Here is a 25,000-nt window from a genome sequence, read left to right on the forward strand (position 1 = left end):
TGAAATGAACTATTAATCAGTTCTCCAGCCTTTACATATATTAATAATCCAAGACCACTACTTGCGCCTTGAAGGAAGAAAAAGTATGGAATATGCAAACCTCAACAAAACATAGAAAACGATACAATAGGTAAATTGAGGGGAGGACTTAAGTAAACGATACAGTCAACACCCCACAATCGAGTACTCGCTAACTTTACCTGTTGAGCCTCTCGGAATATATATACAATACTCTCATCCTTACATACTCAGTCACACATCTAAAGCGTCTAAAGATAGGACTGATAACGACTCGAAATATATTGTCAGCATATTATACCATTCAATATGTTATTGGCCTCTGCATAAATGCGTCAGATCAACGATTTAAGATTTGTGAAATAAATAATTAAATGTATTTTGTCCACATACATTGACACACAAACCAAAAAATCGCTGATCTTTTCGATATATCTATATATTTAAATAACAATCTCCCATCAAGTCTGTACATATATATCAATATATAAGTTAATGGGGGAGCACTGGGATGAGCCGTTATCCGTTATCCAGGTAAAGATATATAACATCAAGGTCAGCATACTTAAGGTTGTACAAGGACAATTTTCCCGTGAGAGAAATGGATAGTCAGGTCGAAGGTGTGAAGGAAGGGTTGCCATATAGGAGTGTTAATGTCTCAACTTGTTCAACCGAATCGAAGGAAGTTTCTCTCGGGTGCCCTGACGATGCGGGGGTACTGCTTCACCAGCATCTTGCCCTCGGGGATGCTGGGGGAGCCGACGAACTCGCTGGGGCCGGAGAGGACGTTGAAGGCGCGCTTGGCCAGGACCTGGGGCTCCTCATCGAGCTCCATGTCTTCGGCGGGTATCATCTTGGCCCAGGCCGCGGGGGAGTGGTTCATGGAGTAGCTGGAGTAGCCGTAGTAGTTGGGCACGACGTATCTCTTGCTGCGCTGGAGGCTGAGCGCGTCCTTGGCCTCGGCTTCGCTGCGCTTGGGTCTGCTGACGGCGGCAACAACGGCGGGCTGAGCGGTGGTGGTCTGCTGGGGCTTCTGGCTGTCTTCGCAGTTGTCGCAGAAGGAGGAGAGCTGGCGGTCGACGGAGCGGCGGTGGCGGATGCTGTTGCGGGCGTTCTTCTTCTCCTCCTTGTAGGCTTCGAACATTTCGTCGATGTCTCCCTGGTCGATGCTGAAAGCGGAGGACCACGAGGGTATTACACTTATTTGCCAAGGTGTGAAGTCTTGCGGAAAGAACGGGGTTAAGATAATTTTATAGATACAGCTATATAGATAGATAAAGAGATACAGCATGTATTCCCATTACAACTTCTCGTCCTCTAAGATTTCTCCTGGATTGCCACGTTTATATAAATCTTCTTTGGCAACAAAACAAAAGAAGGAAATTTTCTCACCGCATACATAATTTTCATTAGAGTAAAAAAAATCCCAATAAATGCAGATTGTACACAGAAGTCACTTGCACACAAAATTATGAAAATAATGATAAATAAACAAGCCCCAGAGCCCTCCTTACATGACGGGCAGTTCCTCTTCGGGGAGTCCGAGGCCGAACTCCATGGGGGCAGTCTCGGAGCGTCCGAACCTGATGAAGTTGCGGTTGGGGCCGCGTCCGAAGCGGAGGAAGTTGCGGTTGCGCTTGTCCATGGCTGCGTCTCCGCGGCCGAATCTGAAAGCGAAAATCGACCGAATTTATTGGTGTAATTTGGATTTTCTATAAGGATTTCCGCGCGAGCCATTTTGGATATTTCAAATAATTACAATATCGGATTAATTAGTTTAGATATTTGCATCTTATCACACGTTCATTTACGTGTATCATTTCATTTGTTCTCGTTAATCCTTTATCACCTGTGTTAACTCACCTGAGGAAGTTCCGGTCGCCACGCTTCTCATCACCACGACCGAACCTGGAGATAAAGGTGTATTTAAGGATACTATTGCAGTTCTGCGTGTATGTGTCCATGTTTGTGAGAGAGTATGCATGTATGTGTCCATGTTTGTGAGAGAGTATGCACGTATGGGCTCATGTGTGTGTGTTAATTGTGCATTCGAGTACACTTGTGCGTGAGGATGTGTATTTCTCGTGCGCGTGTGGGTGTGTATGTGTTGTAGCTATGCAAGTTCGGATTTATGGTTTTGGATGTGAGTGTGTTTGAGCGTGCGTATGTGTGTATATGCGTGTGGATCAATCGGTCGTATCTATTTTCTGAAACCTACTTAATTAAATCTTATCCACCCATTCCCTGATCTTTAAAAAAGCCAGCTAAACTTATAACCTTAATACTATATCAAAAATACCCTCAAACAAGTAAATCATCACGACTATCAATTCACGCACAAAAAAAAAAAAAAAACACTCGGAAATTATCATGACGGAACGCAGACACCCATAACAGAACCGAAAAAGGACCATCCCACACACTCATTTCTCGGCTGACGGAGAGAGAAACAACAGCAACCAATTACTTGGTATCTTCATCATATCCTTATATCACCCTACAAATATCCTGCGAGTGAGGATGGAAGAGAGGAGGGGGAGGAACCCTTAATTTATGGGTATTAGTGTCTCTCTTAATTCTCCTCTGTCCATATGGCGTGTCTGGTTGTTAGTTATTAGTGGGAGTGGGTCGCAGTGTGTTGAATGGCTGATCGATATGTCTGATGTGTTTATTCCCTTGGCTTGTGTTTGTGGGTTTTATAGGATGCTTGTCTTTATATAGATTCTTTTCCGGTTTCATTATGTTTATTTTTTGCATTGTATTTTTTTCTGACTTCTTCAGTATTTAGCTTGTTATCATTTTCCTCTTAATCCCTCCCTTTCCGCAATTTTAATTTTATTCCATTTCGTTTTCGCCCTTCCTTATTTGTTTTCCTTGTTTTTCTTTCCATTCCCCCATCTTTCTTCTATATTTATACTTACTTCTTAGTTGCTATCTATTCCCAAATGCATTTCCTCTCTTCTCATCCACTTCTCTTCCCACCTAATCTCTCATATTCTATTCCCATTTCACCTCTTCTTACTTTTGCTTCCCTTCCCACCAGTTTATCCCTCCTTCCTTCTTGTACTCAAGGCCTATACACTCACAGAACCCCTTCTTCTGCCTCCCTCCCTCCCTTTGTTCCTGTTCACCCACCTAAGGTAGTTCTTGTTCGAGTATCCTCTCTTGGTGTCCTCCTGGGTGGCCATCATAGGGGCGAATTCTTCAGATCCCAAAGCCTGGCTCTCTGGGAGGAAGTACTTGAGGAGGCGTTTGTCTGGGGAGGCGAAGACATCGTCTTGGCCTTGGGCGAAGTCCTGCGAAGACGGCTCAAGGGCTCCTACTACTGGGGGCACTGGAGAGGACCTGGCATAGTGGCTGCAGGTGATGACCGCGAGGAGAGCCCAGACTGCGAAGAACATGGTGTTGGTTCTGGAAAGAGCGAAAGGAACTGTCGTCAAGAAATGGGACTTTTTATTTCCTTATTTTTCCTTATATGTTCGTACATGTTTAGAGACTTTATATGTAAATGTTGTAAAATGTTATTTTTATAGTGTCAGAGGTATGCTCATTCCCTAAGGAAGTAGAATTAAACTTGCAACACTAGATAACTGATGTAAGGTCCGGGCTACACATAGTGCACAGACACAATACACGAGGCCCTTTTGCTTTTGCTTCTTTGCTTCTACCTTTTACATTATTCCATTTTAAGCCAATTCTATAGATAATTCTAATGAACATCGAAGTAAGCAAGGATTAGGTACACATGATATTACACTTCGTTTTGCCCTGATATCAAGGTTGGTAAGCCTGCATGGTGCCCCTCCCTCAATTCTAATTTACGAAATTATCACCGACAATTAAAAAACGCGGCATTCATTCGCTGTGGGATATTAAAAGTTTTACATAAATTAATATATATGTTTGACCCTAATTGCCTCCAACTGTATGAAAGTAGGCTGCCTGATTTTTTTTTACCTCGCGTAATATTTGACTACATTTATAGAGGGACTGCTTATCTTCACTTACGCGGGAACAAAAACACTAATGTGGTGTTATGCTTTGTTATCCGTTTCCCTTTCATGAATATGATAATTCAGGTGAGTTACAATAGATTTACATTAATTTGGAGTAAATCTGTTGGGGTCACCATGCTTATCTCTCTATACATTCACGTCATTATCTGAATAAGTGAATATATTCAGATATTTCTCGTTTACGATTCTCGGGTCCAATATGGAAATATGTCTCAATATATATTCCTAACGAGAGAGAGCAGAGGCTAATAAGTAAGTTCAGAAGTATTGCAACTTTACAACACGAATAACTCAAAGAATAAATCAAGGCAAGCTAATACGCAAGTATATCCACCTACGTGTATTTGTGCACGAATGAAAGATTCTATAAATTGTATAGATGGCACTGCACACAGATAAAATAGAATCACAAGTTACATGTCCTTACGAGAACAAGAGTAAATACCCGAGGCAAGGGGTAACTCAGTTATACTTCAGAGGGTGCGAGCTGGTGCGTGTGAGATGTCGTAATTTTTTTATACACATATGTTTTCGAGATTTTGCAGATTATTTGACGTGGTATTATGAACTTCCTCTGAGATTTTCTTTTCTGTAAGATATGAGTGGTTACACAAATAATAAAAAAAGGGATATGTGTGGTTTAAAGGAACTTATATACTGATCTAAAAATAGTCTTATTAGGATGTAATGATCACAAGCTGTTGGTTTGCCGTGGGAAATCGGTGAAAGGATGATCCGAATAGGAAACTGGATAGAAAACTGTGCGGTGGATAATGAAGGACAGGGAAAGACAGACAGACAGACAGAGAGAGAGAGAGAGAGAGAGGGAGAGGAGAGAGAGAGAGAGAGAGAGAGAGAGAGAGAGAGAGAGAGAGAGAGAGAGAGAGAGAGAGAGAGAGAGAGAGAGAGAGAGAGAGAGAGAGAGATAAAAGAGGAAAAGAGAGAGACAGGAAATGAAATAAAGAATCTGGACAAACGAACAGTCTGATAAAAAGTGAAAGGCGAAGGGCGAAGGGGAGAGAGATGATTGCAGCCCTGGCAAAACCTCGTGGAAATTACCAAACAAAAAATCGTTCTACCAAAATCTGGCCAGTGCAGATTTCTGTGGGACTCACAGGCCATCACTTACAAATCCGAATAACAGAAATGAAATAAATAAAAAAAAACATATCCATTCTCAAAGAGTGACGGTTAATTTCTCATCCTCTAATCATTTTAATAGGCACAAATTTCAGTCTCAGTCATCCAAGGAAAGGAAGTCCCGAGGCAAGAAACAAGAAACAACAGGAATAGTTTGTAGCCATCAGCTGATTAAGTGAGAGAAAAAAAAAAGAACATCGGGAAGCGCCGAGACACTGCGAGCCATCACGTTAACATTTGTCGGAGAACAGTACAGGTGTGTCTGTGTGTACATTGTGTGTGAGTTTTACTTTTTGGTGTGTTTAATGTATGTATGTATCGTGTGCGTGTGTGTGTGTGTGTTTAGGCGCATGTGAGTACGTATGTGGGTACATACATAAGTGTCTATTAGTGATACCAACACCACAAACAGTTAAGTTATATATAAGACATTTACACGAACAAAGCAAATAAAAAAGTAAAATGGAAAGAAATAAACGAGACGAGAAAGAAAGGCGGATCTAGAAAAAAAGTGAGAGTGACTAGCGCTTCAGAGTTGCCTGAAGGAATCAGCATCGGCAGCCTCCGCCTTCGGAGACGCCGACGCATTGCTATGCTACGCTGTTTCGCCGCAACTGAGGTTTGTTGAGAGGAATTAGGTTTAGCTTCTCCCTTGTTCTTTCTGTTTATTTTATAGGTGTATTCTTATTTTTTGGAAATCGCAATTATATTCATATTTTTAATCAGATATATGATTATATAAAATCATATCTATTTATTTCCATAAATTACAACCTCATTCATCTTGGCGAGTTATATACTTACATCTCTCGAAACCAATTATCAGTGATATACAACAAAATTTGTATATTTTTTTCCCCTTCTTTTAGAAATCATTGTTTTCAGCCTCGCCCCGCTGTTACATCCAATACAATACAAACTTCTGAAACCTGAATGATATATAGCTAGTCACAGGAGGTGAAAGGAGGGTGCATTTGCAATAAACTGCCGTACTGCTAGCTTGTACTGCGTTTGTCCTCTGTTGACAAGTTTTATATCGATTTTCTATAAGAGATTTTCTCCCTATCTCTGTTTCCCTTTCTTTGTTAGGCGATATATTTACCTAACCCGAAGAAATGATAACGACAGGAAGAAGGAGAATGATAAGAATGTAGATAAAAAAACGATAGATAGATAAAATATGCTTCCTGTTGTTATATTAAAAGCCTCTTTGTTCATGCTTCAGAGTGTTCAGCTTGATTCCCTGAAATAGAAATAACTCTGTTGTTCCTTAAAGAGGGAGAGAACAGATCATTTTCTCAACAATACTTAAAAAAAAAGACTTTTTTTTTTTTTTTCTCTTTCGCGAGCAGGCTAAACTGTAAGGACGCATCTGAACGTTCGTTATCGTGTTTCTTGATGAGGAACTTTAGGAAATTACATAAACTGTGAATAGAAAGAAATATTTGTGCTCAAGTTCCATTTTATTTCGCAAAAAAAAAAATATATATATTTTAGGCTTTGCGGAAAAAACGTTTTTTTTTTTTACCTGTTCCATCAAGGTTAGAGTGCAGAAATATGCCAAAAAAAGATTGCCAAAAAACAAAAAACCAAAAACAAAACAAAACAAAAAAAAAAAACAAAAGAAAAAGAAAACAAAAGAGAAAAAAATAGTTACCCTGAAAAGATCCTCGAATTGATTTCCGAGAAGGCCGATTGCTCAAACAGAAAACGTCGGGGAATTAAGACAAGATCAAAGCAAGGGCAAAGATGTCAGCATTTTCTTGTTTAAGGGAGCCAGTCATCCAAAAATCTTCTGAACTCGCGGTGGCAACATCTCCGGCAAAGATATACAATTGGTAGATTTTAAGGCGTACAGTTGGGTAATGTTTTTTGTTTGATAAGGCTTAATTTGCTGTTGTGTTTTAATGCTGGACTTCGGGAATTTAATTGAATTGTTTTAGAAAAAAAAAAATCTTTGGAGTTCTCGTTTTTGTTTTTTGTTTTTTCCTCTCCTCATTTTTCTGTGTCTCTCTTCTCCCTCGACTTTTTCTTTTAATTCCTCCATACTATATATCTCTCTTATCCTTCTTTTCTTTCTCCCTCCTCTGTTTCCTTCCTCCTTTTCTTTGCCCCTTTTCCTCTTCTATCCTCTCCTCTTACTCCCTCTTCTCTATCTCTTTCCTATTCCCTTTTTTCGCTTCTCCTCCTTCATCCTCTCCTCTTCCTGCCTATTCTCTCTCTTTCTTCCTTTTCCCCTCCTCTTCTCCCATACCCCTCTGCATCCTCTCCTCTCCCTCTTCTCTTTCTCCCTCTCACCCTCGTCTCCATACCATCACTGATTGTATTGCAACGGTCTGCAGTTGAAATTCCAGCCGGCCTTTTCCAGTATGCCATTGCACCTCCTGCAAGTACCTCGCTGGGATAGGCTTTTGTCGTTAAGTCCATTTTGTCTGTTGCTCCGTTGTTTACTGGAGCAGTGGAATGATTTGTAATGGTACGTGACTCTTTGACTTTGGGACGAGGGGGGCGGGAGTGAGGGAGTGAGTGAGTGAGTGAGTGAGGGAGATAGATGGATAGATAGATAGATAGACAGAGATAGATATATAGATAGAGAGAGAGAGAGAGAGCGAGAGAGAGAGAGAGAGAGAGAGAGAGAGAGAGAGAGAGAGAGAGAGAGAGAGAGAGAGAGAGAGAGAGAGAGAGAGAGAGAGAGAGAGAGAGAGAGAGAGAGAGAGAGAGAGAGAGAGAGAGAGAGAGAGAGAAAGAGAGAGAGAGAGAGAGAGAGAGAGAGAGAGAAAGAGAGACAGCCAGCTAGCCAGCCAGCCAGCTAGCCAGCCAGCCAGACAGACAGACAGAGAAAAAGAGAGACAGAGAATAGGTGAGAAAAAAATGAGAAAGAGAAAGGAAGTAAGAAAAGGAAGGGATAATAGCAAGGAAATTGAGAAAATAGCATAGTTACCACTGCAGGACCTAAAAGCGACGGAGAAGGCAAAAAGCTTTTACGAGAAGCTATGGATATCATTATACAGTGGCATGTTCTTATTAGTCCAGACTGCTTTTAATGAGCCATATGCTGAGTCGATAGTCTACAAGTACAGCACCCTTGTCAACCAAAATTTGTCCCTCTCCTTTCCTCCCTATCTACGTATATATCTGACTGTCACCTATCCATCCATTCAGTCGCCTTCTCTCTTCCTTTATCTATTTATCTATCTATCTATCCTTCTATCTAAAATCCAAAATTGATCGCCTCCCTCCCCCCCACGAAGAAAATAAACTCCAGACTTGTCTTCCCCAAACTGCCCTAACTCTCCCACGGATGAACGTGTCCGAATCTGTCGTAATCGTCTTCGTTGGTGTCGCGTTTCTTGCTTGAGCCTCCTCGTCCCGGCTACGGTTCTGAACCACGCGCATTGATAAATGTAGCCCTTACTTTGTAGCTGGGTAGACGGTAGTCGGAATGGATGTATCGCCTTTTTTTACGTTATAAGAATTATTATTTTTAAGCTTGGAGAACGATGGTGATAGTGACAGAACACGGAGATGAATCCAGTGTTGTAACGATTATGGAAAAGGAATATATCTCTCTATCTTGATACAGTTTTCTCTGTCACCGCCGCACTCATCTCGTGTAATGTCGTCACTGTATTCGTCTCCATCAGTTGAAACCTCAGATTTCACTAAATATTTAAATGAGGGAAGAATATGCTAGTGAGATTTTGTTTTCATTAAGAATTGATACAAAATAAGAATCTGAAATAAGAAACTTTCAGTTTTAACCTTGGCTTTGTTTGAGGGAAGTATTCTTTATAGACAAAGGCTAGATAATAGGCAAAGTAAGATTATGTGCTAAGTATTACAGGAAGCTTTTCTTAATTTGATATGAAGGAGATGAAGAGGAAAATAAATATATAAGGATATGGCGTTTTTTTAATTCCAATGTGGGTCATAACTGATGCTGTACCGACGGGAAATTATTTTGCTTGTCAGGTCATTTTGCTTGACTAGTCATGTTAATGTTAATTACAGGTACTTCGAATGCTATTATCATGAACATATATTACTGAATTTCTGTTCTAGGTGACACGTATTATGTAACTTGGCAGTTAATTCTTTCTCACAAACCTTATCAGTAACATGACAATTACTGATATTATTGATATTGTTTTCCAATCAAAACCTTTATCAGACTTCCCTTTTCCGCCTTCATCCCTGCATACAAGCTCCGACCATTCACAAAATCTTTCCAACTTAAGCACATCAACAATACCTCCATGAAGCTGTTCATTACTCCCTTCGCTTTCATTCATTTACTACAATTTCCATTTTAAACGAATAGCAGATCAACCCCCCCCCCACTCCCACTCCCACTCCCATCCCCACTCCCTCCCCCACACAAAACGCTCCTTTGTCAAAACAGCAGCGGCCGAACGTAACCCTGCCGTTCTTTCCCCGAGGAACTGTCTCTCCCCTCCTCTCCCACGTGCTTTACGACAATAACTACTGACTATGTATAACGCATGAGCTGCACATTTGTAATTACAAAGCCGAATTCTGCGCGCTTATTTGTCACCCTTATATTGTGTGTTTTTTTTTTTTCTCTCTCTCTCACTCGACGTTGTCTGAGCAATAGTTGTAAATGATTGCGAATTTAGTGAAGCGCTTTATTGAACCCCGCACTGGAATTTAGTTGTCGTTTCTCGTATCAATATTATTGTGCTTCCAATGCATTCCCGTCTGTCTCCTAAAACTATTGTTACTCAAATAATTTACACGAAGTCATGGCCAATATCAGAGAGTGTTTGTCATTGTTCCTTCATGCAGAAACAGTTATTGGAATTCACTTGGTCTGTTACTGGGTCGGAGGTTCTTAAGGCTCGGGACTTGTTTACCGAAGCCAGTGGATGGTACCGAGTGAGTGGGTTATATATTCATATAGTCATATCTTTACGTTAATACAAGAAAGATGTTTTATTGTGTATCTATGACTTTGAAGAAATGTTATTAGATTCGTCACTCACGTATTATTATTATTTTTTGTTATTTAGAGTATCTTTTTATTTCTTTGTCGTACTGTTAGTAAATGAAGGTAGTATAGTTCTCCAACATATTTAGAACGCTGTTAACCCATTCTGACTCTAAATCGTTACCTATTGACATCCCCGTAACTATTAATAACGATACGTATATTCTTCGTATTCTGACCGCTTCGCTGTGATTTGCAATTGCAGTGACACTCCTTATATACTATAGGTTTCTCCGATCAATTGTGTTCTCAAGGAACGCGACATGGGTGGAGGCGGAGTCTATATATTTTTTTTTATACCTTCCACTTGCTCTCGATTTTTGTTCTAAAGATACTATTTAATGTGTCCTTCTAGTTCTTATTACCTTTTTTTTTCTTTATTAGGAATTTTGTTATGTTTTAATGTTTTACTTCCATAACTCGTATATAAAGTAGTCTCATTTACTAAGGATAATATTATTACTAAAATATTTCAAGGTAGAAGGCTTTGCATCTCTAAGTGCTTTAGTCACCTCCTGTGAAAATATTGGAAGCGATGCTTGATAACTCGTGTTGATAATAAAGTTTAATCTTCGCGCCCGGAGTAACTCTCCGGAGATCGCACGCCCCATTCCACTACCTCTTTCATCTTCATCGCCTCAGTTAATGCAATTAAAACAGGATTCACAACGTCGCCATTACCGCGAAAACATTTGACTTCAGTTCTTTCTTGCTGGGTAAAGAGGCGGCCGAGAAGTCTGGTTGATTTGGTGATTTATTGGCAATATTTATGGAGGGAGAAAGGGAGGGGAGAGAAGGAGGAGAGAGAAGGAGAGAGGGAAAAAGAGAGAGAAAGATAGATAGATACTGAGAGAGAGAGAGTGAGAGAGAGAGGGAGAGAGAGGGAAAGAGATAGAGATAGAGATAGAGAGAGAGGGAGAGAGAGAGATGAGAGAGAGAGAGAGAGAGAGAGAGAGAGTTAGGGAGAGAGAGAGAGAGAGAGAGAGAGAGAGAGAGAGAGAGAGAGAGAGAGAGAGAGAGGGAGAGAGAGAGAGAGAGAGAGAGAGAGAGAGAGAGAGAGAGAGAGAGAGAGAGAGAGAGAGAGAGAGAGAGAGAGAGAGAGAGAGAGAGAGAGAAAGATAGATAATGATAGAATTAGAGATAGAGATACATAGATAGATAGGTAGACAGACAGATAGATAAATAGATAGATAGAGAGTTTGAGAGAGAGAGAGACAAAGAGAAGAGAAGAGGAGAGAGAAAGAAAGAAATAGAGAGAGAGAAGGAGAGAAAAGAAGAGAAGAAAAGAAAGTGTGAGAGAAAGACAAATCACAAATCGCCAACTGCCAGACGGAAACCACCTCAGCGCATCAATCACCACGAGCATCTGTAATATCACGCAGCCACACACGCGCCGATGTACACGTGTCTCCTTTACCTGGCCACAGTCATATCTATTAATAAATATCCTTTAGTAATATTACTGTCAATTGCAATCACTCACATCTGGTTCTCGAGGAAATTATCTAGCAATCACTCGACACGTTTTCATATTATAATGACGAAAGAGAGGTCCTATTTCTATTGCTCGATTATTCGTACAATCAATTTGATTATTATTATTATTACTCTCATGTAATTACTATTATTATTGTTACTATTGTTACTATCATCATTGTCATAATCATCAGCACTGTTTTAATCGTTATTATCAGTGTTAATACTTTTATTATGATCTGAGCTTAGCCAGTCATTATGCAAAACAAATGTGATGAAACTCAATACTTGGTCGTCGACTATCGTTATTAGTCAACTACTCATTGCAATTGGCAGTGATATGATTAAATTCAGTTATACTTGACGAGAATAACTGCGGAGGGAACGACTCGCGTCCTAGATAGAAGAAGAAGAAAAAAATGACGAAATATAAGAAGAAGCAATCGATGTGAACTCTATTAAGCTTGTTAATATTTATCAATGTCATCGCTTCTAAAACAAGAGAGGATATAACTAAAGCTATGTCTGGATATTTTTTTTTTTTATGAATATTTAAAGTTCCATCATAGAGGGAATCCGAGTTCTTGCTGTTAAACTCGACTTTAAACTTATATATTTAGCTTCAAATGATAGTCGCCTGTGGGACAATCTGGCATAAGGGTCGTTATTGGGCCTATTTCGTGAGGATACATCTCGCCGTGTTCCTCAATTTCAAGCTTCGTTTCAGCTTAAAGGGAGGAAGCGCTGGATGAAAAAACACCCAGAGTTTGCATCGATAAAGCGTGGATGCGATTGTTATAAGCAGGTCGTCTCTGCATCATCGGGAGATTTTTTTTTCTTCATCTTTGAAGGGTATAGATTTTTTCTAGTTTTCTTTTCGCTCTAATGTCTCTAAGTAAAAATTTCAGATATGTCAAAGTTCGCGTGGCTCTAATGAGGCCAAATTACAATTATGGCAAAAATATTCTTTCTTTTCTTATTTTAGTAAAGATCGAATAATGAGACGTCTTTCTTGAATACATCTGGATGTCCTTAGGGGTTCCCTCGCCAGTCATTCACCGAAAAGAACGTCAATTTTACCATCGTTCATTATATCTCTTTTATATATTATTTCCATACCGGCATCTCACACTGGATTTTTATCAACGTTCATTTATTTTATTTTCTGATTTCTAAGTATGACCTCTGGAATTACATCTTTCATGGGTATCTATTCCCAATCTGCCGAAAAATACACAGCCAGAGGGGACAGCCTGTGTTTTCGAAAGCTCCACAATGCAACATGGAAATAAGAATTTTCGAGCGGGACGTGAAGAGGGCAGGTGGGAGTGAGCGGCTGCGAGCAAATGTTTACCCAACCTGCTGTGCTCTGTTAGCAGCCACAACGGGTAACTTGTTCCATGCTAGTCTAATTATGGAATATTGTCTGAACTAATTACGGGTCTCTTGGCTGGCCCTTTTAATTAACACGAAAGCGCCCAGTTGATTTTTTTTTTTAATATCATTTTTTTTATGTCTTTCGTCACAGGTTGTGTTTCGGTGATGGTAAGTAGTTCATTTGCATATTCAATACGCTTTGCTATTTCTTAATCAGTTGCATTATCGTTTATTCTCTCGATAAGTTAATAGAGTCACTTATGCTTCATTGATCTAATAGATAATATATATGTAGATGATAGAAGAATGACCATAATCCATTCACTTGCTTGGGGAACTTTTAATTTGTTCTCACTTTGCCCTGATTTGGCAGTCGGCTAGTAAAATCCAATAGCTGTGGAGACGGGATCCCTATTGCTGACCTGCTGGATTTAGATAGAGAGGGAGGGGAAGGGGGAGAGGCTGTAATTGCCTATTACCTTCCCTCCCCAGACCCTTCTCCGCTCCTCCCTCCACCCTTCCCTCTTTCCCTCCCTAGACCCTTCTCTCTCCCTCCCTCTCCTTTCTACTCCTTCCCTCCATAGACCCTTTTGTCTCCCTCCCCTTCTACCCTCAATCCATTCCCTCCCTAGACTCCTCTCCATCCCTCCCCTAAACCCTTCCCTCCTTTCCTCCCTGTAATCTTCCCTCCTCCCTTCCCTCTTCCCTCCATTCTCCCCTCTTCCCTCCATTCTCCCCTTGTCCTCCTTCTATGTATTAACTTCCTCTCTCCCTTCCTTCCCTCCCTGAGTCCTCCCCTCCTACCCCTCTTCCCTTTCATCCCTCCTCCTCTCCCTCCCTCCCTCCTTCTCACATGCCCCTCCTCATGCAAGACATTCTTCACAACCAATCGATAGACTTTTCTTTCGCTAGACGATCTCGTGTTGGGAAGTGCAACTTTTTACATCTTGTTTGTGGCCTTTGTTTATTTGTTTTTGTCGTCATCACTAACGTTTTCTCTATTTTTTTCTGTTTTATTTGATGTTTTTTTTTGGTAACATTTGTTTATGGATCATCCCCTGTTTACAACACTTTCTGTGTCTCTGTGTGTCTCTCTCTCTCTTACTCTCTCTCTCTCAATCCATCTATTTATATATCTATCTGTCTTTTTTTTTAGTTCCAAACAACAAACTCCTCTGTTGCTTCAAGTGTCGAAATGTATTAGCAATCTGTTCAGCTTACTCTAAAGGTCGTTGTGAGCTTACACGAAGTCAAGAAAACAATTTAACGAAGTTTGTAAAGTCTAGAAGCTGCAGAATGGGCTTTTATCTTTAATCATTTGCTCTAACGATACTTAGAGAAGAAGAAATCGAAGATGGAGGAGGAGGGAGGCAGATAGGTACAGAGTTTGATGGATAGATAGCTATATAGAGAGATAGAGAGTTAGATATTAAAAAAATACAGAAGGCGGAGAAGAAAGATGAAACAAAGCCAAACACTCAATAAGAAAGAGAGAGAAAAAAAAAAAACGAAAAGGAAAACCTACAAATAACAAAAAAGAAGGAAAGGCTTAAGGAAAGAGAAACCACACGACGGGCCGACCTATTCCAAAAAGCAATTCCGGCCATTCCAACCAGCCTGCCTTATAAGTCGCTCTCAAATTCCTTCCGCTGGTTCTCCCCGCGCCGAAGCGTTCCAGGGACATAGCAGACTGTAATAAGTTCTTGATGAGGTACAGTTTGCTTAACGCACTTACTAAGGCGGGGGTCGTGATGGGCATTGTAAAGAAGATTGGCACAGGCGGTCTTTGCGAGCAATAGCGGTGTGCTTTGTTATTTTTCATAGTTGCTTCTGTTTTATCTTTTACCTGCGTTATTGTGACTTCTTAATGATATCGTAATTTTCTGTTATCGGGGTTATTCATATCATCGTCCTTACTGCTAAGAATAGCAACTTTATTCCGGGCAGAAGGTTGAGTTGAGGCGGTAGGATACACCTTAAAGTCATTTGAAGCTAAACACAGGTCATCATTTGAGTAATTATCTAAGAAGAAGGGATGGGAAGAAGGAACAAAAGGGATAGGGGGGAAAAGAAGAATCAACAGATGGAATAAAGGAAAAAGGAGAACTGGAACAGGAAATGGGTGTAAAAGTAAGACTAAGAGTTCGAGGAAAAAGAGAAGAAAAGAAGAAAAAGAAGAGAGAAGAGAATTTAGATAAAAACGAAAATACTCTCGAGGTTATCAAAAAACGCAAGTCAAATTTATCCCTTGACATCCATCACTAAAACTCCCCCGAGCTTATTTTGGGTTAACATCCAACAAACGTAATATAAATCTGAAATAAAGTTACACGTTCCATATGAATCACGGCTCTCACGCAACAGTTGTGGACACCGAGAAGTGGGCACTCAGGTGTCCTTAATTATGCGCAGATACTAAAGGCGACTGTCACATATATCCTCTATGAGCAGAGAAAGAGAGAAAGAGACAGGTAGGTTTATTCTACTTATTACCGTTTATTTCTGGAAAAGAGAGAGAGGGAGATGGAAAATAAACGAAATGTAGGCTGGGAATACAGATGAAATGATAGAAGGAGACAGAGAAGAAAAAGATGAAGAAGGGAGAGGGAAAGAATAATATGCTTACGTCAAGGATTCCTTTGTATGCAAAGTCTTTAAACACTTCTGTGAATTTAGCAACTGGAAGATAATACTATTATGATCTTGGCCGGATGTGTTGTATCGAGTGTCTTGAAGAAAATCTAAATTTATCTTTACAATAACCACCTTATTACATCAGCTACGCCCCAGAGTCTCCAAATACCTCTATTAGTGGTGTGGGTAGTTCTTTGTAAAATACTTTCTACGAAATACATTTCTACATCCTTACACTGCATATAACTATACATATGACCAGGTATATAACCAGGCATCCGCTCCAACCTTTTTATTTCCGTTCATTGTATAGAAAGAGAAGAAATATCATGAAAAGGGTAAGAGTTTCTCCCTTGTTCCTTATACACCATAAATACGGAGAACCTACTAGGTATTTTGAGATTACGTTCACTTCTGTCACTGTTCACCAAAGCGATCTAAATCAATTTGTGTAAGCTCTTGAGTGCTAGAAGTGTAATAAAGATAGAACATAGGATTATGTGTTTGTGATGAAAATTATGATATGGAACGAGGTCTACCGTGTGTTGTAATTAATAATTTTAAGAATATTGTCATAGAAATTATTCATTACATAGAGGCATTGGGTTTTAAGCTTTATATTTTCATGGAAAATGTTAAAAGAACAATCAGTGAAGTATCCTGAAGCTACTTGTACAACACATACTAATGTATTGCAATCTCTAATAACAACAAAAGCTAAATAAGTGGAAAATTACAATTAATCGTGATTCACTTTATAGAATTGTTCTGTCAAGCGCAACTCTCAATACCTCATATCTTTCATGAAATACTTAGTTCCTTTGCTCTTAGATATCTCTTTCCACGTAAATACCTCACACACACATAACACAATATTTCATTATACAAAGACATCCATATTGTTCTGCTCGTTAAAAATACGTTATTTCACGATTTAACGCGCAGTTCTATTACAACCCTTGCAGCTATGTCATCGTAAAGTTATATTGCTCCATGATATTGTTATAAAAGGGTTCGTATAAGCGGGTGATTTCCTATATGTATACTGCACTGATCGAATGTTCATTAGTTGCTCTCTTTATATTTACGGCTTCTACGCTAACACGTGTCACCTGAAGTCATCTCATATTTGTCGCTGGACGTATTCCATCCATTTTTAATCAGCTGTGATGGAGAATTAACACCACTCCGGAAATGGCACATCATCCTGTCATCTGATATTCTGCTTTCCAGTTACTAGCCTCGAGGCCTCCCACGTTGCCTTTGTTAGAGTGACAGGGCTTATTCTAACTGATGCTTTTGCCGTGTTAGATGTGCTGGAGGATGTTTCAGCAAGGTCGCTCTCACTCCTTTTGCGAAATCGGTGAAGATTATCGCTGACTGGTAGGTACTGACAATAGATTTGTAGTATCAAGATGCGTGTTTTTGTGTATGTGTCGAGTGGGTTTTACCGTTTCTTGTGATCGTTTAAGAGGATTGAATATATTTAGATTCTTTCATATGGGATTTTTGACTTTTATATTCTTTTTATTACTATTGCACTGTGATCCTGTTATGTTTAGTGATGCGACTGATGCGATAAGGGTTACGTTTGATATCACTTTCATTCTCATTATTTTGCTTATGATATGATTTTTCCCTGGGTCTATGTTCGTCAGAAACAAGGTACTCGGAAGAAGAAATTGATACTTTGAGAGAGATACTGAGAATAAAACAAACATTATAGATATATACACGCATGTTTTTTTTTCAGCTTTTGACTGAACGCTCTGAAACTGACAAACTTTATCAACTATAAAAAAAATAAAAAAAAAATCGAAAAGCGAGCTAATCAGGCGTTGCTAATCAGAAAAAAGTCTTATTGGAAATTTCATCGCAATTTCGTTTTCCAACTTTCAGTTCGCTGCAAATTGTAAATCTTTTGAAAGCGATTTAGGAAAACTTTTGGAAATGCCATCACCGAAAGAGTCATATTCCCCTGCATGTTTTCTGTCAATGTATATCATGACAGTTCGACCAAAAGTATTTAATTCTTGTTGTCGTCTTTCTAAGATGCCCCTCCAAGACAAAACAATATAACTTCTAAGTTATGTTATTTAACGTTGCAATTTTATTCCGACGTTTTTTCGTTCAAGTTTAAGTTCAAGATTATCAAAGTATATTACACCCACCGGCATTGAGTTTTACTATGTTTACTATGTTTACTTTGTTTACTTTGCACTGGGTTGGCCATGAACCAAAGCTACTGTTGGGTAATAACACATAATTACATAGTTTTACCGCAAGGTGAAGGCGACCCTGCAACGGCGAGGAATCATGCTCAGGTAGGTTTCAGGCGTGTGTGTGTGTGCGTGTGTGTGCGTGTATGTGTGTGTGTGTGTGTGTTCGTGTGTGTGTGTGTGTGTGTGTGTGTGTGTGTGTATGTGTGTGTGTGTGTGTTAATGTGTGTGTGTGTGTGTGTGTGTGTGTGTGTGTGTGTGTGTGTGTGTGTGTGTGTGTGCGTGTGTGTGCGTGTGTGTGTGTGTGTGTGTGTGTGTGTGTGTGTGTGTGTGTGTGTGTGTGTGTGTGTGTGTGTGTGTGTGTGTGTGTGTGTGTGTGTGTGTGTGTGTGTGTGTGTGTGTGTGTGTGTGTGTGTGTGTGTGTGTGTGTGTGTGTGTGTGTGTGTGTGTGTGTTAGTGTATGTGTGTCTGTGTGTGTGTTTATATATACACCTATGCATATTGCGGATATGCATACCTGTATACTTCTACAATCACACACCATAAAGATATAAAACAAAGCAAAACAAGCGAACAAGAAAACAAACAAACAACAAGAACCTCTAGCGCACTGATTCAAAGCCAAATAAAAAAAAAATGAATAAAAAGATCAAAGAATACATAAAAGACTTAGAGATAAAAAAATATACAATTCCCTTATAGAAAAATGACAAAATATACGTGTTTTATCAGTTAATTTCATTCTGGTTAAATCATATGTAATGAATTATACTTGTGCAATTTTAATTCTACGTGATAGTTAACATTTTTCAATTTAATCCGTTTTTTCATCATCATTGACAAAGTCATTATTATCCTTGTCATCATCATTAGCATTATGATCATCAATATTATCCCTGTTTTCATTATTATCATCACCATTGCTAGTCTTATCGTTCTTATTGTTATTTTCTTTCCTTTTCTTCTTTGGAGTATGCAACAATGCTTTCTTCTGCAACCCGAGTGGGATCAGAATAATCCTCACGTCTTCTTCTGCTTTTTCTTCTTCTCCCTCTATTCCCCTTCTCTTCTTTTACTGTTCTTCTCCTCCTTTTCTTTCTCCTCTCTCTCTTTTTTTCCCTTTTCATTATTTTTTCTCCTGCTCTCCTCTCTATCTTCGCACTCTTTCCTCCCTCTTTTATCTCTCTCCCTTCCCCCCCCTTTTCTCCTCTCGTTTTTCCCTTCCTCCCCTTCCTCTCCTCCCTTTCTTTCTCTCTCCTTCCTCTTCTTTTACTTGACAGCTGCGAATGACAACAGGTGTAGGTGCAGGTGTTCGCTTCCGTTGGAGATATCGAGTTTCTGTGTGTGTGTGTGTGTGTGTGTGTGTGTGTGTGTATATCTGTGAGTGTGTGATGTGTGTGTGTGTGTGTGTGTGTGTGTGTGTGTGTGTGTGTATATCTGTGAGAGTGAGTGAATGTGTGTGTGTGTGTGTGTGTGTGTGTGTGTGTGTGTGTGTGTGTGTGTGTGTGTGTGTGTGTGTGTGTGTGTGTGTGTGTGAATGTGTGAATGTGTGTGTGTGAGTGTGTGTGTGTGTGTGTATGTGTGTGTGTGTGTGTGTGTAGGTGTGTGCATGTGAATGTTTGTGTAAGTACGCGTATCGTAAGTAATGACATCACCATATATTTGTACAGATACATAAGACCGCAAACAGAGACAGAACTAAAACATACATAAAACCAACTCACCAGAAATGAAACACGTAAAACAAACCTTGCATATGAAAAGCAGCGTTCATTTTTAGATACAAAGTCGTCAGATATTGCTACGTCCATGTTGCACAAATATACACTTCGAATACCGCTTCCCGTTTCGTTTCACAGATTCACCTCGGGTGGTTTGAAGGGGAGAGTGCATTGCCACTTACGTATATTTCTTCTGCCTCGCATATTCTCTCTCTCTCTCTCTCTCTCTCTCTCTCTCTCTCTCTCTCTCTCTCTCTCTCTCTCTCTCTCTCTCTCTCGCTCTGTCTGCCTGTCTGTTTGTCTGTCTGTTTCTCCCTCTCTCTCTTTCTTTCTATCTCTCTCTCTCTCTTTTTCCCTCTCTCTCTCTCTCTCTCTCTCTCTCTCTCTCTCTCTCTCTCTCTCTCTCTCTCTCTCTTACGTATATGCACACACACACACACACACACTCTCTCTCGCTATTCCTCTACCAAGCTATCTCTCTCTCTCTCTCTCTCTCGCTCTGTCTGCCTGTCTGTTTGTCTGTCTGTTTCTCCCTCTCTCTCTCTCTTTCTATCTCTCTCTCTCTCTTTTTCCCTCTCTCTCTCTCTCTCTCTCTCTCTCTCTCTCTCTCTCTCTCTCTCTCTCTCTCTCTCTCTTACGTATATGCACACACACACACACACACACTCTCTCTCGCTATTCCTCTACCAAGCTATCTTTCTATCTATCTCCGTCTTCTTATCTTCCCTTCCTCATTCCTTTGTTTGGTCTTGTCACATTTAATTAAGGCGACATATAGGTGTTGCTGTAGCTAGTCGAACAAAGGAAGACTTAGGTATTTACGTGTTCTTCCTTGGTTGTGTCTCCTTTTGTCAGAATATGAAACTGACCTTTTTAATTCTCTGTGGGTTTTTTTTGTATATTTTCTTCGCTTTTCATTTCTTCAAAGTTTCCGCACGGAGGAGCCGGTACCAAAACTCTAAAATATAATCACATTTGGTAGTTTTTGTTGTCTTTTTTATATATATATTTTTTATGTCGAGTTGCAGAAAAGCAAGAATTCATGTGGCGGACTCGGACAATGGTCAGGGAGAAATAAACTAAGGGGTATTATACGAAGGAGAATGGCGAATGGAAACTCCTTCGCATTGTGGAAGCATAACTCCTTTCTTCTCCCTTTTTGCTGCGTGATCCGTGTGATATATCTTTGAGGAAAGGATATTTTCTGTGATTTATTTGATATTGTTGATCCTTCGTATTGATATGGTGTAATATTGTCAATCATAGGTGCGATGTTGTTGCAATAGTCGATGATGATGGCGGAAATTAGCATATTACAGCTGTATTGACCGTTGCTTTGTTTATATCGCCTGTGGCATTCCTTGCGTAGTTTCCTCCTCTTCTCCCTTTTATTCTCCTTTCCCTTTTCCCTTTCTCCTCTTAGTTTTTCCATTCCATCTCATCGCAGCTTTGTTACCTATTTTTCCTATCTTTCGCTCGTTTTATGTCCCCATCGCCTGAGTCTGTTTTTCTTTTCCTTCTTCCACTTTTGTGTTTCTCCCTGCCATCACTTTCGTTTATCCCCTACTACCTCTTATCGTTTCGCTTCTTTATTTCACCCCCATTTCCACTCACGTAAAAGAGGGAGAAGGAGGGGGAGAAAGAGAGAGAGAGAGAGAGAGAGAGAGAGAGAGAGAGAGAGAGAGAGAGAGAGAGAGAGAGAGAGAGAGAGAGAGAGAGAGAGAGAGAGAGAGAGAGAGAGAGAGAGAGAGAGAGAGAGAGAGAGAGAGAGAGAGAGAGAGAGGGAGAGAGAGAAAGAGGGAGAGAGAGAGAGAGAGAGAGAGAGAGAGATGGAAAGAGAGAGAGAGAGAGAGAGAGAGAGAGAGAGAGAGAGAGAGAGAGAGAGAGAGAGAGAGAGAGAGAGAGAGAGAGAGAGAGATGGAGAGAGATGGAAAGAGAGAGAGAGAGAGAGAAGAGAGAGAGAGAGAGAGAGAGAGAGAGAGAGAGAGAGAGAGAGAGAGAGAGAGAGAGAGAGAGAGAGAGAGAGAGAGAGAGATGGAGAGAGATGGAAAGAGAGAGAGAGAGAGAGAAGAGAGAGAGAGAGAGAGAGAGAGAGAGAGAAGAGAGAGAGAGAGAGAGAAGAGAGAGAAGAGAGAGAGAGAGAGAGAGAGAGAGAGAGAGAGAGAGAGAGAGAGAGAGAGAGAGAGAGAGAGAGAGAGAGAGAGAGAGAGAGAGAGAGAGCGAAGGAAAACAGGCCAGGTGGCAGAAGGATGAGGGGGGATGGGAGAGTGGAAAGCATCGGGGGAGAATGAATCTATCTACTCTCGACCCCCGACCGAGGAATTGTGTATCCTATGACGGGGTCGCATAAGGTAGGAGAAATGATGCAATCTATACTCTCTCTTCTATTTTCTACTTCCCACCACAGGTCAAAGGTCACGCTAATGGGTACGACAATATTCATAATGAATTTGCAGATAGATTTGCATTTCAGATTTTGCTCGCAAGAGGGACCGAAGAGTAATGTCTCGTCTACACGACCCGGAATTAATATTTGATTCAATGGTAATGAGGCAGAAGGGAGACTTGGATTGAAATGCAGATGAAGATTGTGTAGTTAGTGCAATAATAAAGACGAAAGGAGATTAAGAGAAACGAGATTTCATGTTCAAATTTGTGGAATGAATCTACTCTGTCATCTACAGAGTGGATGACGGTGGAGTGAGACGCGAACGGAAATAGAATGGTTATTATCATCGTGCTTGTGTTTTCTCCTCGTTTCCCTCTCTGACTCCTCTCTTTCTTTACCTTTACTCCTCCTCTCATTTTTCTCCCTTCTTTCCTTCCTTTCTCTCTCTCTCTCTCTCTTTCTTCTGTTGCTCTTGAGGTATTGTACCCAATTACAAGGAATTTAAGTCTCTATTTAGCATCAAATTGCTATTCGAAGAGAGTAAAAACTTTCGCACTCCTCCAAAGAACAAGTGGATATATAAATGGAAGATTAAAAGGAAGGAAAAGACGATGAATCTGAAGTAAGAGGAAGACAATAACTTAGGAGGATGAATAATTTAACCAAGGGATGGGGGACAGAAACTGCTATTTCGAATTTTAATATCGAATTGATTTTTCTTCAGGTTAACAACACCTGAAAAGGTGTATCTATATTTAGCTGACATACACGACGAGCCGGAACATGAAAGACATCGAAGATAAAAGGAGAAAGAGAAAAACGAAGTGGAAAGAACTTAAGGCAGAAATATCTCACAAACGGATGTTTTTTTTTTTTAATTTTTTATAATTTCTCCTTTTTCTCCTCTTGTCTCTTCCTTTCTTCCTCCTCATCCTTTTTGCATGTTCCTCTCCTCTCTCATGCCAACCTACTCACGAATAATAATATAAAAAAAAAAGTTATCTACCCGCATCCCTCCTCGCCCCCTCATACCTTCACCCCCTGCCCCCCTCATACCCTGACCCCCTCCCCCTCATACCTTAACCCCCTCCCCTCCTATCTGAACCCCCCTCCCCTCCTATCTGAACCCCCTCCCCCTCATACCTTAACCCCCCCCCCTACCAACCTCTCAGTGAGAAAAAAAAAAAAAATGTTTTCACAGCACGCTGGTTCTTGACAGAGACACACTGCCCTTAATTCCATAGAGGGTCCACTCTATTAAGGGCGCTTTTCAGGTGCGAGCGTCATCACGTCAGGTTAGAAACACCGTGAGATTTTCGGGGCCAAGACATTAAGGAAGAATGTATACGGTTTTTAGTGAGAACTGATGCTATGATATATTTTTTTTTTTTTTTTTTTTTTTTCATTGTGGTGATTGCTTTAAGGTGTTTTCTTACTATTTTTAAGAAGTGCTTTTGCAGTTTCCCCCCCCTTTCTTTTATCTTTTGTTATACTTGTATTTTTTTTTTTTTTTTTTTAGGCTGAGACTTAAGGAGGCTGTTGTATTGTGTTCCATTTCTTTTGTGCGTATTTGGAGTTTATTTTTAGTCATTTTTTGCTCGTGGACTGTTTATCGTTTTTTTTTTTTTTTAGTTTTCTTCTGAGTTTGGGTTTACGATTTTGCCGATTCGTAAGCTGAACATCACAACTTTATCGGTATGATTCACAATATTTGCGTATTCCGTACGTCTCTAAAATGTTAAAGATTATTAAGTTCTATTTCTTTTAATATGACTTTCCATTGCTGCCTGAGGAGAGTTCGAAATTTATTTTTGGAGTGAATTCCAAGAAATATTTTTTATCTACCTATACGCAGTGGCATATCTAGTTATATATGGAACTGCAGCGAAATTAAATTCATATTACCAGCCTTTTGCGTCTTATGTTAGTTTAATTAAAATGGTTTCCCGGCAAAAAACATTATCTTGCTATTCTTACTCTTTATTCAGCATCGTATTAATGTTTCCAATTACATCGTAAAAATACATTATTCTACTTTTTTCGTTTCCACTTGACTCTTCTCCTCACACAAACACACCGAGGTAACTTCCCACTCCCAATTTTAATATATCTTCATATTGCTTCAGACCTACTGGTATACTGAGAATAAAAAGACGGAGAAAGATTTAATTCTGTTCATTTAATTCTGTTGAAATTGTTGACATATAGAGCATTGTCAGTTCATCCGGTTTTTTAAAGTTCTCAAAGCACGAATATCCAAATAGGGCAACGTCCACTCTCTGCCGCCCACAGACATAAACGTCCCACATGTGAACAATCATTCAGGTTTACCCACGCAGAACACCCACACGGGATTCTTTATGAGATGAACATTTTTATTTTTTGGCTGAAAAATTATTGCAAAATTGTAACCTTCTCTGTCAGGAAGTGCTCAATGTTGCTGAGAATATTTCACCTCCTTCTGCAGAAAATGTTAAATGTTGCTCTCCGTTGAAGAAAGACCCTGATATATAAAACTGCCGAGATCTGTTATCATTTGCTGATTAAAGGGACCGTGACGTCGATCAGGGTTGATGGAGTTGGTGAAAGAGGGAGGGGGAAGATAGGAAGAGATAGGTAGGTAGATAAATAAATAGGTTGGTAGATTGACAGAGATAGATAGGCTGATAGACGGAGAGAAAGATAGAAATAACTAGACAACCAGACACTCGAAAACAAAGCGAAGAAAGCGAATCCAGAAGAAAAGAAAGGAGAAAGAGATCAAGAATATGAGGAAGACGAGGCCAGAGACAGAGCAGAAGAAACGGAGGGAGAGAAACGGAAGTGAGCGATGCAACGTGGTTATGCAGTGTTCACAAATACCAGCAAAGGACTTAACAATGCTTCGTCTCGATCTCCCGATTGTGATGCAGAAGGAAGCGCCAAGTGCTGAATGCAAGAGGAATCCGTACGGAAGGCTATTGGATACCATTTTAAGAGGACCCGCGGGGACTAGCTGCGAA

General features: G+C 40.1%; 1 protein-coding gene across 1 annotated transcript in view; it reads right to left on the bottom strand.

The window, feature by feature from the left end:
• LOC125034765 overlaps window positions 1-25,000 on the bottom strand; it is a 69,953-nt gene that overhangs the window by 579 nt on the left and 44,374 nt on the right. The window contains exons 2-5 of the mRNA XM_047626710.1: window positions 3,154-3,429; window positions 1,882-1,926; window positions 1,533-1,685; window positions 1-1,187 (exon numbers count right to left, since the gene is read on the bottom strand). The exon at window positions 1-1,187 is cut by the window's left edge and continues 579 nt beyond it. Coding sequence (XP_047482666.1) covers window positions 686-1,187; window positions 1,533-1,685; window positions 1,882-1,926; window positions 3,154-3,419 — 966 coding nt within the window. The 5' untranslated portion in view covers window positions 3,420-3,429 and the 3' untranslated portion in view covers window positions 1-685. The remainder of the gene's footprint in view (window positions 1,188-1,532; window positions 1,686-1,881; window positions 1,927-3,153; window positions 3,430-25,000) is intronic.

This window comes from Penaeus chinensis, chromosome 18 (assembly GCF_019202785.1).
Source record: "Penaeus chinensis breed Huanghai No. 1 chromosome 18, ASM1920278v2, whole genome shotgun sequence".
Classification (NCBI taxonomy): Eukaryota; Metazoa; Arthropoda; class Malacostraca; order Decapoda; family Penaeidae; genus Penaeus; species Penaeus chinensis.